Source organism: Lissotriton vulgaris, chromosome 1_1 (genome assembly GCF_964263255.1).
Source record: "Lissotriton vulgaris chromosome 1_1, aLisVul1.2, whole genome shotgun sequence".
In the NCBI taxonomy this organism is placed as follows: domain Eukaryota; kingdom Metazoa; phylum Chordata; class Amphibia; order Caudata; family Salamandridae; genus Lissotriton; species Lissotriton vulgaris.
Window position 1 is genome coordinate 1,061,645,644 of NC_141685.1, and position 15,439 is coordinate 1,061,661,082.

The window sequence follows — 15,439 nt, forward strand, 5'->3', positions numbered from 1 at the left end:
CAACTCCGCCACCTTCCCGGATGACTGGAAACACGCTGAACTCACCGCCCTTCTGAAAAAACCAACAGCAGACCCCACCGAACTCAAAAACTACCGCCCCATCTCGCTTCTTCCATTCCCGGCCAAAGTCATCGAGAAAGCAGTCAACAACCAGCTCGCCGCCTTCCTCGAAGCCAACAAATCCCTCGACCCCTCACAATCTGGCTTCCGAGCAAAACACAGCACTGAGACCGCCCTCATCGCAGCAACAGACGACATTCGAACTCTACTGGACAATGGAGACACAGTCGCCCTCATCCTCCTCGACCTCTCTGCAGCATTCGATACAGTCTGTCACAGCACCCTTCTACAACGCCTCAACAACATCGGAATCCAAGGAAAAGCACTTGATTGGATCACCTCGTTCCTCAATGGAAGAACCCAGAGAGTCCGCCTCCCACCATTCAAGTCCGAGGCCTCTGAAATCATCTGCGGCGTACCACAAGGATCCTCACTCAGCCCCACCCTCTTCAACGTTTACATGAGCCCCCTTGCGGCCATCGCTCGCCAACACAATCTCAACATCATCTCCTACGCGGATGACACTCAACTGATCCTTTCTCTCACCAGGGACCCCAGCACCGCCAAAACTAACCTACACGAAGGAATGAAAGAAGTCGCAGAATGGATGAAACAAAGCCGTCTGAAACTGAACTCAGACAAAACAGAAGTCCTCATCTTAGGTACATCCCCCTCGGCTTGGGATGACTCCTGGTGGCCGGAAGCCCTCGGAAAAGCACCCATCCCGACAGACCACGCACGGAACCTAGGCGTCATCCTAGATTCTTCACTCTCAATGAACAAACAAGTCAGCGCCGTATCCTCCTCCTGCTTTAACATTCTTCGCATGCTCAGAAAAACATTTCGCTGGATCCCTTCCGAAACAAGGAAAACAGTCACCCATGCTCTGGTCACGAGCCGACTGGACTACGGAAACACCCTCTACGCAGGCACCACCGCTAAACTCCAGAAGAAACTCCAACGAATCCAAAACGCATCAGCCAGGCTCATATTAGACATCCCACGCAACGAACACATCTCTGGTCACCTGAGAGACCTCCACTGGCTACCCGTCAATAAGAGGATCACTTTCCGACTGCTTACCCACGCACACAAATCACTCTACGACATCGGACCAGATTGCCTCAACTCTCGGCTGTCCTTCTACACCCCCGCCCGCCAACTTCGCTCTTCCAGCCAAGCCTTCGCCACTGTACCTCGCATCAACAAGACCACCATGGGAGGCAGATCCTTCTCATACCTGGCTGCCAAAACATGGAACTCACTCCCCGCTTACCTTCGCCTCACCCAGAATCACCTAGCGTTCAGAAAGCAGCTTAAAACGTGGATATTTGACAAATAATCCTCCCCCCCTTTTCCTAAGTGCCTTGAAACCCTCTGGGTATGTAGTGCGCTATACAAATTTCATGACTTGACTTGACTTGACTTTGGAAATGTATTCTACAAAAAACATAAACGTTTGTCTGATGGGCACTTGCCAATTGTTCAATCTTTAGAGCGACTCCTGCAACCACTGCTATTCTGAAAGCTAAGTGATCCCAGCAAGCAGGTGGGGATATCAAAGTGTGTATCGGTAGACTCCTCCAAAAGAGCAGAGACCATGGCCTAACGGGGGAAGGTCAGCCTGCTATTGTTTGTTAAAGAGCCTGTATTTCCTTGATTACTGAGGTTTATGAAATTTGCACAGGGATAAGATGGCACCGCCTTAATATTTCCATTACAACCTGCAAAATGTATATGGGGAAATGTGTGTAAAAAATTGATAAATGCTGAATTGGATTTGCTACATGCCAATTCTGCACATAATTCTCTATTTTCTATGCACAAACTCTGAACAGGAGATATTTGCCACACATGGTTTATACATCACCCAGGGTATCAACAATTAACAGTACATACCTCCCCTATTAAGCCATACTTCTTCAGAGCCTAAGACTCATCCAAGACTATTACAATTGCAAACGTTAGAAACATGAAACGAAGGGCATTTTGGGGTCAGAAGGAAAGCAGGTCCAGGTAATTTATAATGTAATGAGCAAAGCTGATTTTCAGAGTGGATGAATGCATATGAAGGACTTTTTGGCATGCCTACTTATACATAGGGTACAAATGCCAAGGCAAATATCCCATCACATGGGTGCAATTGTACCTTTTACAATGGGAGTTATTTTCCTTCCCAGACAATTTCCACGCTGGAAAAGGATTTACTCCTGCTCTTGACATGAGTGAATATCCAACCGTTTTTATGATAGAAGTAAGTCACAAACAAATTTGTCAATCACCATTAGATGTTGTGGGGGTTCCCAAATTTTCCAGGCCACCACCCCCCTGGAATGCCTTTCCCCTGCCCAGTAAATGATTTACACATGCATAATATACCACCATAGTGGGGTAAAATTCTGCACGAGTAAATCCTTTTACAAGTGACAAACAAGGATGTGTGAATACAAAACCTGGATTTGCACACATATAATAAGCCATTTGCCTGTGTACATGGAATGTACACACACAAATAAGTTTGAGAATCGACCCCTTAGCATCTCGAAAAACTTACCTCTGCGCAGCGTATTGGGGCTGTTCTGATCAGGAGGTGACAGGCCTGCTGCCATCCTCTCTGCTACGTGGAATGGGGGTGGGCTGGCGTTCTCGGGAACTGCCTTTGGTGCAGGTTTATGGATGGAAGCTGGTGTGGTTGGGCCTGAATCTTTCCTGAAAGCGAGAGAATAGAAAGGGTTAATATTTTAAAACAAAAACAAAACTTGCTTCCACAATTGTGCCACTTCTTAAAGATGTAAATACAATGTGTTGATATACCCAGTGGAAATGTCCTAATTTTCAGCATCTCTGAACTGTTAAAGGCTACTTACAGGCAGTTTAAAGTACAAGCTCACACTTTCTGCTGCCCAGTGACTCCAAACATTGCCCTGAACCTTCAGCACCCGCAAACCAAGTTAGTGTTTTCCATACTCACCCTTCTACTGGAGTTAGGGAGATTTCTTTGGCAGTTGATACTGGGGTCACCACGTCCGATACTTGGGTCCCTGCTCGTTCTAAGGGAGTGTCATTTCCATTCAGTGGCACGGGTGTACTGGCAGTCGGAGGTGCAAAGGCGCCAGAAACGTTAAAGTCAAAATCTATAGTAAGTGAAAAAAAGAGAAGCGTTTAGGAAGGAAGAATGGACATGTTTCAGTGAGGTTACAAGGACAGACAAAATATTGACTCAGAATGCATTCTTCCCCTCCAGTTAAAGAGTGAGACTAAAAGTTGAATGAGTGCAGACGTTAAACTCCACATCAACCCTCCAATTGGAGGCATCTGGAAGAGGGGAGAAGGAGAGAAGAAAAGCGTTACTTACCTGTAACAGCAGTTATCCAGTATTGCTGTCTTTCATAGATTCACATGCCTGAATCATTCCCCGTCGTCAAGACGGGAGCCTCCGGTACATAGAAAAGTAATGTCCTATAGACATACATAGAGAAAAATAGGCCTAAGGGCATCACCTTAGTAGCCTATCCTTGTCCTTATGTAAAAAGGACCAAACTCTTAGAGCCAGCCAATCAGCTATCACCTCCCTCTAGAACCTTCCTGACAGGAGCCTCAGTCCCTCAGATTTTCGTACGCACCAAGCTAGGTAGGCGTAATACAGTTAGAGAGAAACGCGACGTAACGCGTTTCTTATCCAGTATTAGGGGTGTCTTTCATAGATTCACATGCCTGAATCAGAGTAGCAAGCAAACATTATGCACATTTCTGATGTAATCATGCTATATAGTCATTTTAGATAATACACATATTACCATGCGACTTTGAAACCTTAGCATACATCAACATATCATAATAGCAAGAGATGTGCATACCAGGATGGCGGGGTGTTGGAAGGCTCACCTCACTGGAATAGATGGCGAAGCACCGCCTGGCCCACTGCTGCATCCTTCATAAGTTCAGCATCCAGGCAGTAGTGTCTGGAGAAGGTGTGCGGTGACTTCCACGTCGCCGCTCTACATATGTCCAAAATCGGCACTCCAGCGAACAGCGCTGCTGATGTGGACATCGCTCTGGTGGAATGCGCTTTAACATTAGCACTCAAAGGCCGTCCGGCCCTGTCATGGCAGAATGCTATCGCTGAGGAGATCCACCTTGAGATGCTCTGTTTCGTTCGAGGCATACCCATCCTTGGCATACTGTAGGCCACAAATAGCTGTGATGACTTCCTGAAGCTCTTTGTTTTGTCTATGTAAAACTTTAGACACCTTTTGAGGTCCAAGGAGTGTAGCGTCCTTTCTGCTGCGGTGGTAGGGTTTGCAAAGAAGGAACGTAGAACCATCGGTTCATTAAGGTGAAAGTCTGAAGGCACTTTCGGTATGAACTTGGGATTTGTCCTCAGCACCACCCTGTCCTGTTTGAACTGCATGAAGGGTTCCTGAATGGATAGAGCCTGCAGCTCGCTGACTCTCCTGGCAGATGTTAGAGCGAGCAGCAGAGCCGTCTTCCATGAGATGTACTTGATGGATGCTCGATGAATGGCTCAAAAGGGTGCTTCATGAGTTGGTTGAGGACTAAATTGAGGTGCCATGTCGGTGGGACCATTCTAGGTCTTGGGAAGGATCTATATAGTCCTTTTAGGAACTGCTTGATAAGCCTATTGGACTAGAGAGACGGTCCTTTGTAAGTCCTGGTGAATCGTGAAATGGCCGCCAAATGCACCTTTATGGATGCGTGCGCCAATCCTGACTGTGCCAAGTGCAGTAGATATGGCAATATCTGTTCGGGTGTGATATGGAGTGGTCTCAGGCCTTTCTCTAAACACCATATGCAGAATCGTTTCCATTTTAGAGAGTACGTTTTGCTGGTACTGTTCGCTCTTGCTTTTGCCAGCACGTCCCTGCATTCCTGCGGGATGTTTAGATGACAGAACTCTCTGTGCTCAGGAGCCAGGCCGATAACCTGAGCGATTGCAGGTTCGGGTGTTGCACCTGCCCGTTGGACATGGTCAGCAGATTCGGGTGCTGCTTCAGACGAATCGGTGTCCTGATGGAGAGGCGATGAAGATCCGAGAACCAGTGCTGCCTCGGCCAGAACGGGGCAATTAGGATCAGGGTACAGGGCTCCGCCTTCATCTTCCTGAGAACCCTGGGAATCATCGAAAATGGTGGAAAAGCGTACGCAAATACGCTGAACCAACCGATGGAAAAAAGCATTTCCGAGTGACCTTGGTTGGGGACGCCAGCTTGCGTAGTTTGGGCATTTGGCGTTCTCCTTGGTGGCAAACAGGTCGATTCCTGGGACTCCCCATTCTGAGAATATGTGATCCAGCGTACTCTTGTCGAGCTCCCATTCGTGGGAGAGGGATTTCTGTCTGCTTAGGGCGTCCGCAATGGTGTTGTCCTTGCCCGGGACATAGTCCGCCCTCAGCGTGATCCCATGGAGTACAAGACAGTTCCAGACCTTTTGCGATTCGCGTGAGAGTGTGAGCGAACGCGTTCCTCCCTGTTTGTTGAGATAGTGCATCGTCGTGGTGTTGTCCGTTCTGACGAGCACCTGGAAGTTCTGGATGCGTGGTAAAAAGGCTTGTAGTGCCAGATACACAGCCCTCAGTTCCAGAAGATTGATATGGAGTTGCTTCTCCTGATTTGTCCATTTGCCGCTGATTTGGAGGTCCTGGAGGACCGCTCCCCAGCCTTCCAGGGATGCATCCGTGGTGATCACCAGAGGTGCTGCTGGAAGTAGGAATGGCAGTCCTATAGACAAATTCTTGTGATTTCTCCACCATTCCAGGCTCTTGGATATTTGGGGTGTTATCTTCACAATGTCTTCGAAAGAACCTGTACTCTGTGTCCATTGGTTCGTGAGGGCTTCTTGCAATGGGCGCATCCTGAGTCTGCAGTGAGGGATGAGGAGTATACAAGAAGACATCATTCCTAGGAGTGATTTGTAGTTCGAACTCTTAGGGACTTCTTTGATGCCACAGCCGTGGCCAGAGATATTATTTTGTTTTTCCTTTCCTTTTAAGGAAATGCCCTTGCGCATTCCGTGTTCAAGGTCGCCCCGAGGAAGGTGATGTTTCTTGTTGGGTCATGCAGGATTTCTCGTGATTGAGAGTCAATCCTAGTTGCTGAAAAAGATTGGTGCAGGCGTTGGAGGATTCGGTCGCGCCTGCAGCTGAAGGTGCCTTTACCAGCCAGTCATCGAGGTAGGGGAAGACTTGGTGACCCATTTGACGCAGGAAAGCTGCCACAGGTGAAAGGCACTTGGTGAAAATCCACGGTGTGGATTTGAGGCCAAACGGTAGGACTTTGAATTGGTAGTGCTGTCCTGCCACCTCGAATCTCAGGAATTTTCTGTGCCCCTTGAGTATCGGGATGTGGTAGTAGGCATCCTGGAGATCCAAAGATGTCATAAAATCTCTTTTTTCCTTAGTTGAGTGCCCTGAGGTCTAGTATGGGCCTCCACTTTTTCTCCTTCTTGCGTATAAGAAAGAAGCGGGAATAGAATCCTTTCCCTCTTTGAGACGATGGAACTCGCTCGATTGCTCCTTTCTTCAACATCGCAGATATTTCCTGGAGCAGCAGGCGTAGATGTTTGTGCAGAAGCCTGCGGGGAGGGGTTGCAGGTGGGATGGTGGTGAATTCCAGGGAATGGCCGAATCTTATTAATTGGAGTACCCACCGATCTGTGGTGATGAGGTGCCAATTGTCTAGGAAATGGGTCAATTTTCCTCCAGTCTTTAATGAGGGATATAGTTGCTGGACTGGCTGGAGTAATTGGTCACTGGCGTCCGCCGGTGCCCCTCTTCTGGTTTTTTGGCCCTGAAGTTTGATCTCCCATAAGAAGTCTGACGACCTTGTTGCTGCTTCTGTTGGTACTGAGATTTATTCTGGTAGGAATACGAGGACCTATTTTGATAGGATCCCCTGTAGGAGGACTGGCCCCTGGATTTGTTGCCTCGAAAGGACTGGTTCCTTGCCTGCAAAGTACCAAGTGCTCTAGCAGTATCAGTGTCTTTCTTGATCGCTTGGAGCGCATCGTCAATCTTGTCCCCGAAAAGGCGTTGGCCGTCGAAGGGCATGTCCAGCACCTTAGTCTGCACCTCTTGTCTGAATGATGATGCCTTAAGCCATCCCTGACGGCGCAGGACTGCTGCCCCAGCTAGTTGTCGAAAGCCCGTCATGGCTACATCTATGGCACAATCAATGATCTCAGCTGCCGAGGTTTGACCCTCCGTAAGCAGTGCCTTGACCTCCTCCTGAACTGTGTCTGGCAGTTCCGCTATATATGGGACTATATCTTCCCAAAGCTGGAGGTTATAACGCCCTAACAGGGCTATGGAGTTGGCCACCTTGATGGTCATGGCCGATGTCTTTGTAAACCTTTTACCGATTGTGTCCAACTTCCTGCCCTCCCTGTCCGGTGGGGCTGACAGAGGAGAGGAAGGGTTGCGAGAATTCTTTTGGGCCGCCTGGGTTACGACCGATCCGGTTTCGGGTGCCCATTAAGGCAAGCTGGCGCTGTGGTTGGAGCCTTGTATTTTTTATCCAGGCGTGGAACAGCCGCAGGTACAGAGGCCGGCGTCAGCATCAGTTTCTTTCCCTGGTCCCAGAGAAAGTCTATTATTGGGATCTACTTCGTTGTCTTCTTTGTTTGCTCCTTGAAGTCATGTAAGAAGCACTCGGTCTCAGTCGATTCCATCACCATATGAAATCGCTTCGCTGCTCTTTCCACTATTCTATGGAAACCGCCAATGTCCACTGGCGGTGAATCTGCCTGGCGCGGTTGGGGAGAAGCTGGGGAGGATGCCACATACTCTTCCTCCACTTCGTGATCCGTGTGGTCTTCTTGGACTTCCCCCTCTTCCATTTCTTCAGCCTCCTCATCTGATGATTCTATCACCTGAGGTGGCACTTTCTCATGGCGGACCTGAGTAGTTGGCCGTGTCTGTTTTGGGGCTGCCGCTGGTGTATTTGTAGCAGGCGTCGGGCCCCCTGTCTCAGTTGCCGGCGTTTCCGGGAAACGCTGTTTGTAGTCCTGGATAAGGTATCTAAGGTCATTTACAATTGAAACGGGAAGGCATACCATCGGGGTGACCTCTGTGCGAACCTGAGCTTGGAAAGAGTGTTCCTGGTAGCTCATCTCATCCTGTTCTTCGTCTGTGCTCTGACGTTTCACGTGAAGGTCTGAAGGGGAAGTAGCCTGATCCAGGAGTTCTTCTTCAGAGTCCTCACTCTGGAGAATGTCCGTAGGCAAATGAATTTGCACCTTACTTGGTGACGTTGTTTCTGGTGTAATCTGCTTCTTGGTCAGTTTGCCAGACACAGAACCTTTTGCAGGAGCCCCTGCCGTCGTCATTGGTGTTGTCGACGGTGGTAGGGCCATAGACGAAGTTTCTATCAGCTTGGATTTCTTCCACGGCTCAGTAATGACCAATGCCGACGACGATTCCCCCGTCGACGGTACCCTCGTCGACGGCATGACCTTCGTCGACGGTGCCTCCGTAAACGATATTTTCTTCGTCGACGATGCCTTAGTCGACGATACGCTCGTCGATGATTCATTCCTCGTCGACGGTGATTTGGTCGTCGACGTCTTCGTCGTCGACGTCTTCGTCGTCAACACTCCCGTCGACGTCTTCGTCGTCAACACTCCCGTCGACGGGGGGGCTCTTCATCGACGATGTCGTCGTCGACGAGGCAATCTTCGTCGTCGACGAGCTTTTGGACGTCGACGACGGCTTCAGCAGTATTATAGATGGAATAGGTTTACCTGCTGACGACGATGAAGGAGTGGTCGTCGTCGAGGAGAAGACCGACGACGCTGTCGTCGTCGACACAGTCGTCGTCGCTGTGGAGACGTAAACTGGCGCCACAACTCTTTTTTGCGCCGAGGAGGATGTCGCAAGTTTGCTGGACGACTGGGTTGGCTTCTTAAAAGTCTGAGAATCCTTTTCAGACACTGAAGATTTTGTCGATCTTGCCTCTGAAGACTTCTTTTGTGCCTTCATAGGAGGAGTGTCTGAGGGGCCAGGGGACGCCACCCTTGGCCTCTTCAGGGAGACTTCAGAGGTCCTTGAAAAGCTTCCCTCTGAGGATTCCACATTTTCCCTCTCTTTAAGCCTGTCCAGCCAGATGAGCAGGCGACCTTCTCTGTCCCTCAAGGTCTTGTTAGGGAAAGACCTACATATCTTACAGTCTTTAGGTATGTGGTCAGGATAAAGGCAATATAAGCATAGGTCATGCTTGTCTTCCACATGTAGCCTTTTCTTCCCACATGAAGAGCAGGCCCTGAAAAGGGCTTTCTTCTGGGATTCAGACATGCCAGAATTCTGAAGAAATAAATCACTTACTGCAGTGATAAGTGGCTTTAAGCAATTCTGTTCGAGATTTTGAAGAAAGAACTCACTTTTAAAAGTGAACAAGTTGGTTTTGAAGAGATCCTGAGGAGAACTCAGGCTGGAGACTCCCTAGCACAACGTGCGGTAGAAAATCTGAGGGACTGAGGCTCCTGTCAGGAAGGTTCTAGAGGGAGGTGATACTTGATTGGCTGGCTCTAAGAGTTTGGTCCTTTTTACATAAGGGCAAGGATAGGCTACTAAGGTGAGGCCCTTAAGCCTATTTTTCTCTATGTATGTCTATAGGACATTACTTTTCTATGTACCGGAGGCTCCCGTCTCGACGACGGGGAATGATTCAGGCATGTGAATCTATGAAAGACACCCCTAATACTGGATAACCCCAGCAACCAATTAACTAATTAATGCATGAGCTTAACATACTAGGAGTGTCAAAACCCTTAGAAGGTTTTATTGTACAACAATGGTCAAGTGTCACCAAACCGGCTGGAAATAGAATTAGAAAGTTGTCAGTTACTAAAACTGTGTTACCTCTGAGAGGAGACGGTGGCAAGGGTAAAACAACTGGTTGAACATCTTTAAGGAGTATCTCAAAAAGAGATCACAAATAATATGGACTTTAAAAATTCTTAACAATATTTATATTGAGCTCTACACAAACTACATTGCCTGAGTTTTTAAACCAGGATAGAAAATTGACCAAATATAGTACAACTCACATACTTAGCAGAGTTTTTCTTTCTCCAGTACAAAATATATTCTCATTATCTGAATGAGTGGTAACAAACATTTTTTTTAAAACACTATGCGATGTACTATAATTTTCTTGCTTAAAGCAGGTTTTCATTGGGGATTCTGTCCCATTGTTAACTACGGTTAACTGACTCCATGACTTTTACAATGTTTTAAACAAAGCTTTACAATCCTAATGTAGGGAAGTGTCACAACTTTGCCCATCCTAGATTAACGTAAGAGGGCCACTAATAGGCTTGAGATACATCTGTCTGATAGAGCACCTATTCCGAAAGATATATGAACTAAGAATAATAATAGAGATTGTTGGTGTACATTGCCCAAATTGAATGGAGTGCAGGGGAGGGGATTAAGAAAAAAAGAAAAGAAAGTTACAAAGTACATTGACTCTTGTGCAAAGATTTTTAAATGAGTTAAAAAATACAATACACTAGTATATTTGCTCCTGGAAATATTTACCTCAAAAGGGGATTGGAGTAGTCGTCCTTAGTAATATGTGATAGATACAGCTTCCAAGAGGTTGTGAATTCCTCAAGGATGGGAGGAAACATTCAGGTATACATTTTGAGCTGTTTCTTTGGGCCCTGGACTAATTTTTATTTTATTAACTTTTTCCCATTCCTCTACGGTGCTCCGTGTTTAAGAGGAGCGAAGGTCCTTTTCCACTTCTCTTTTCCATTCTCTTTGTCCCCAGTTACCTCTTGTTTCCAGACCCCCACTACACAACAATGATACATTTAATCCTATGTACTTTTTCGACATAGGAACCAATTCTCAGTGGGCGTTCAGCACTAGTTTGCATCATCGATGTCTGACTGAATAGGATATTCCTCTCTACAAGAATAGAGGATGTTCTTGTAATCCACCTAAGACAATTCTAACAATGTTTAATATCTTTCATTTTTCTGTTACCCTTAATTTACCTTTTTTCTTGTTCAACATTATCCCTCGACTTTATATTTATTAGCAGATTGACCTGATATTTTCATATTCCATAAAAAAATTAAAAGTAAATTTATATTGAATGTACATCTACGTCCACTTTCCTTCCCATGTTTTCCACGGGCTACTACCAAATTCTAATCTCTTAAGGTTAAATCTATCACAGGTAAATGAAGGTTAATTGATACATGAATGTTGATGTTGGAGTGATGACGTTACAGTATCTCCCTATCACCAACCCTGCTTCCTATCCAGTTTCCTTTTCTCCCCAAGCACTATGAATGTTGCCACTGTTTTAAAAAACGTTTTGATTTACTCAGCCCGTTCTTTTATATAAAGTGTCTGAATATAGCCTTATAGCCCGCTGGTGAAAACTATACCGGTTGTTAAAGGCCATGAACCTGAGGCGGGTCAGGTCTATAATGAGAGAGTGGGCTTTTACCAAGCTGTTTAGCCAGACACAGAAGGGCTATAAGGCTATTAGAACATTACACTTAATAAGTGTAGAATGATCTAAATTAAAAAAGGAGGAAACATGAAGATAAAAATTGGTATGTTGGAACTCAGGGCTTATACCAGCAATTATAAACCTGGTGCTACTCCATTGTCTTCAATGGAGTTCTAAACATAAAAATATTCTAATACCTGTCGGTGACATGGTGCTATATCTACTCTCGCCCACATTCCCCACTGTAATAGCTGCATAGTCAAAGATGCAATCAGAAACAACTATTATTGAGTAGCTCACATATGGGACACACAGCAATGCAACTTTTATTTCATCTTCAGTTTTGCTGTTGGTGTTCAATGTTTCACACAACTTCTCCGTTAATCCCCTTTTTTCCACTTTGAAATAAGTAAGCATGTTTTAATTTCACCGACTGGACAGAGGAGGTGTTTAGTGGCAAACAGCTTTTTTTCAGCATTTATTGGTAAATACTGTAAAGTAGGCGGCACATTTATGTCGTCATATTACCTGCAGATACTTTGTGCAAGTTTGTTTAAACTTTTTGGCATAGAAATGGGTTTTACAAACCTCCTGGGAAGAGTTCGTCAGCGCTTTGAATAAGACCTTCCACGACACCAACCACAAGGATGGAAGAAACCGACGCCATGTCCAGCTCGGCAGAGTCCCTGGGCAGAGAGCAGAGGGAAAGGTTTGAGTACGGTAGCAGCATGGTTTAGGATTGAACTGCTCATGATCGAGGAGCATCAGCAGAGCTGTATGTGGGTCTATGTACAGGAATAGCAGCGGGTGCTAGAGTTCAGGATTGATGAGTATTGGGAGATCCATGTATTTGAAAGAGGAGATGGTGCAACAGCTGAAGACAGAGGTGCATTGACAGAGCAGCAAGTGGGTTTCCAGACTTGAATGGGGGGGATTGAGGGGCAAAGGAAGGATGTTGTGTGGGCCCAAAAGGTTGATTAGCAGTAGACATTCCATGGTAGAGTAGGGTTGCATTGGGAGCGCTATGTGTGGATGCCGGTGGTGGAACTGCGGGGGTTAATGTAGTCATAGTTGCAGTGTAGTGGCACAGCTTTGTGGGAACTCATTCAATAACAACATGCGGGCCCTTTATAAAGGTGGACAGACTCTGCTCACTTGTCAATTCGGGGCCACAGCAGGTTTGGTCCTAAAACGATGGCGATGTTCCCCGGACTCATCTTGTTCACTTCCTGATTCTCTGCCAGCTTCGATAAGAATTTGACGAGGTATCTGAAAGTAAGAAAAAAAGAGAACCCAAGTGGGTACATGTGCAGGAAGAGAAGAAGAGGATGAGTTCATGTGCAAAGCCTAGAGTGGAGAGCATTCTGGAGTTAGTTAACGCAATGATGGGTGAGTGTGTCTATGAAGTAGGAGAGGAGATGGGAATGTTCTCCCGGGTGGGTAAAAATACAAGAGAAGAAAGTAGATAGAAAAGTGGGCTGTCCAAGTGAACAAATGCTGTACAGGATACAGAAACAAATTCATGAAAAACAAAAAGATGCCAGACAGGAAGAAGATAGAAAATGGACGTCTTGTGGTTTAGTCTCACTAATGAAAACCTGACAGCATCGCATCTCGAGTTGTCAAGATGGTCTTGGGACATGAAACCTGATGCCACTAGGCCGTCCCTGTTGTTCCATAGACATGCAAGTCATCCTGTGGTCTGGATGGGATATTCATTCAGCATTACACTGTGGGTCATGCCTACATGGGGATATGAAAACTAGTGTGCAATGGTTACCAAAGTTTGTGGGTGCAGTTAACTTTAATCAGACAAAATATATGTAATCATTTGAAGACAATTAAATTATCAACATGAGATAATACAGCCCAAGAAATATAATTAATAGACTATGAGGATGTGATGTACTACTTGCTCCAAGAACAGATCGTAGAGTTTCACCTAGTTGCTTGCAAATTATTGTTTTAAAAAGCTGGTATCAAGAAGCAGTGATCCAAAATGCTCTAACTACTTACTTGTACTCGCGTTACTCTGAGCCCTAGCTTTAAGGCATCACACTATGAGGCAGTCCTGCCTCCCCATACACCAATCACCATGTAAACTAACCAATAATAGCACCCTTCTTTCTCCCCACTCCTCCTGTTTGTTTAAAAGCACCAACTCTACCTTACTTAGTTGACGGGGAGACGACAAGGGGGGTGGAAGGTATGTAATGAATTAAAGCAAGGGTATAGCACTCAGATAATGCAATTACTGGTAAGTAATTAGGGCATCGTCCCATCTCGCTTCAGTTCATCATGCTATGAGATTTACTAATCATTACCAGGAAAACTATGTTTGCATGCTCAAACTCAAAACTTTAACTGAAATTGATAGAAACCACAAGATATAACTATATTTACTTCATAGAAGTTAGAACTGTAGAATCAAAAATGTCATTCAAATCCACCTCCTACACAATCCTGTAGAGGGGAACAAAAGTGGAAGGAGAAGCCCAGGTGGCTGCCCTACAAATCTCTGCAACTGCCGCTCCCTAAACCTCTGCTAGAGATGCAGACATATTCCTTGTGAACCTGCCCTGAATTTTAAGAAGTGATGATTGGGCCACTGCTCTATACACCAATAAAATTAAACACCTAACCCATTCACTTAGGAGAGTCTCCACTTTTCTTCGTTGGACAAAAATTTACAAAAAATGACTATGAGGCTCTAAATGCTGCCACTCTACCTAAATAGATAAGGAGAGCTGTCCTTACAACAGGATTATCGAGCCTAACCTCTTCATTTCTCTTGGTGTCTTGAGAGAGGAACAATATTCCAGTAAAATCACTTCCTATGTGTTGCTAAAGGTATAATTAATTTTGGTATCAAAAGAAGTACTTGGAAGTACGACAGTCCTATCTTAAAAAAGTCTGCAAAAAATGCTCGCAAGCTAATGATTCTAATTATCCTTGTCGAAGTAATTGTGACTAAAAATACATTTTTCAGGGCTAGGCTCATAAGATCTACTCTTTTATGAGGTTCATAAGGAGGATCCTTTAAGGAATCCAATACCAACTGGGAAAAAGATGAGAAGGTACAGGATGGATGTTACTCAACCCCTTAAACAGGCGGTGGACCAACTCTATCATCAAAAAGGTCCCCTGAGGAAATTGTAAAAGCCCTTATCGTCCCCCACTGATTTTGTAATGCGGACATACTGAGACCCAAGTGAGAACAGTCCTGAAGGAAGCAAAGAACCTGATTTAAATGAGCATTCCTGGGATCCAATTTTTTAGCACCACACCATTCACTAAAGGTCCCCAGTCGAAAGCATATAACTGGAGAGCTGAGGCAATTCTAGATGCTTGCAAAGTTGTAGCCAGTTCTACCAGCAAAACCATTATTTCTCATTCCTAATCTCTAAACTTTCAAGCCAGTAGTCTGAGTCTTCCCAGATTCTCCTGCCCTACTTCCAGAAAAACTAGAACATAGGAAACAGCCACTCCTCTGTCTCTTTCATTGATATTAGGAAAGGAAACCAATCCAAGTGGGGCCACTCTGGTGCTATGCTATCAAGATCTCTTAAGCTTCCTACCTCCTTACTCGGACTAGGAATCTGAGAATCAGAGAAAGAGGACGAAATGCATGTAGGAGACCTTGATGCCATTGGCAAGAAAGAGCACCCACTGCCCAAGCCTTTTCCTCTATCCCCTCCCAAAAAAATGCTCTACTCGTGCATCCTGACTGGAAGCAAATGACTATTGCAGGACAAACCCAATGCTGAAGTATCTGTGAAAAGATCTTTGGAAGGTAGCAAATATTGACCAAAGACAGAAAATGCCCCTAATCAGGTAGTCTGTGAAGGTTTTGGATATCTCCTGGACATTAATCACAAAAATCAAAGAGATTC

The 15,439-nt window shown here is 45.6% G+C and overlaps 1 protein-coding gene across 1 annotated transcript in view; it reads right to left on the minus strand.

Moving 5' to 3' along the window:
- Positions 1 to 15,439, minus strand: part of SH3BP1 (SH3 domain binding protein 1) — a 259,744-nt gene that overhangs the window by 42,176 nt on the left and 202,129 nt on the right. Inside the window, exons 14-17 of the mRNA XM_086963028.1 lie at positions 12,702 to 12,815; positions 12,135 to 12,232; positions 3,032 to 3,194; positions 2,615 to 2,769 (exon numbers count right to left, since the gene is read on the minus strand). Coding sequence (XP_086819154.1) covers positions 2,615 to 2,769; positions 3,032 to 3,194; positions 12,135 to 12,232; positions 12,702 to 12,815 — 530 coding nt within the window. The remainder of the gene's footprint in view (positions 1 to 2,614; positions 2,770 to 3,031; positions 3,195 to 12,134; positions 12,233 to 12,701; positions 12,816 to 15,439) is intronic.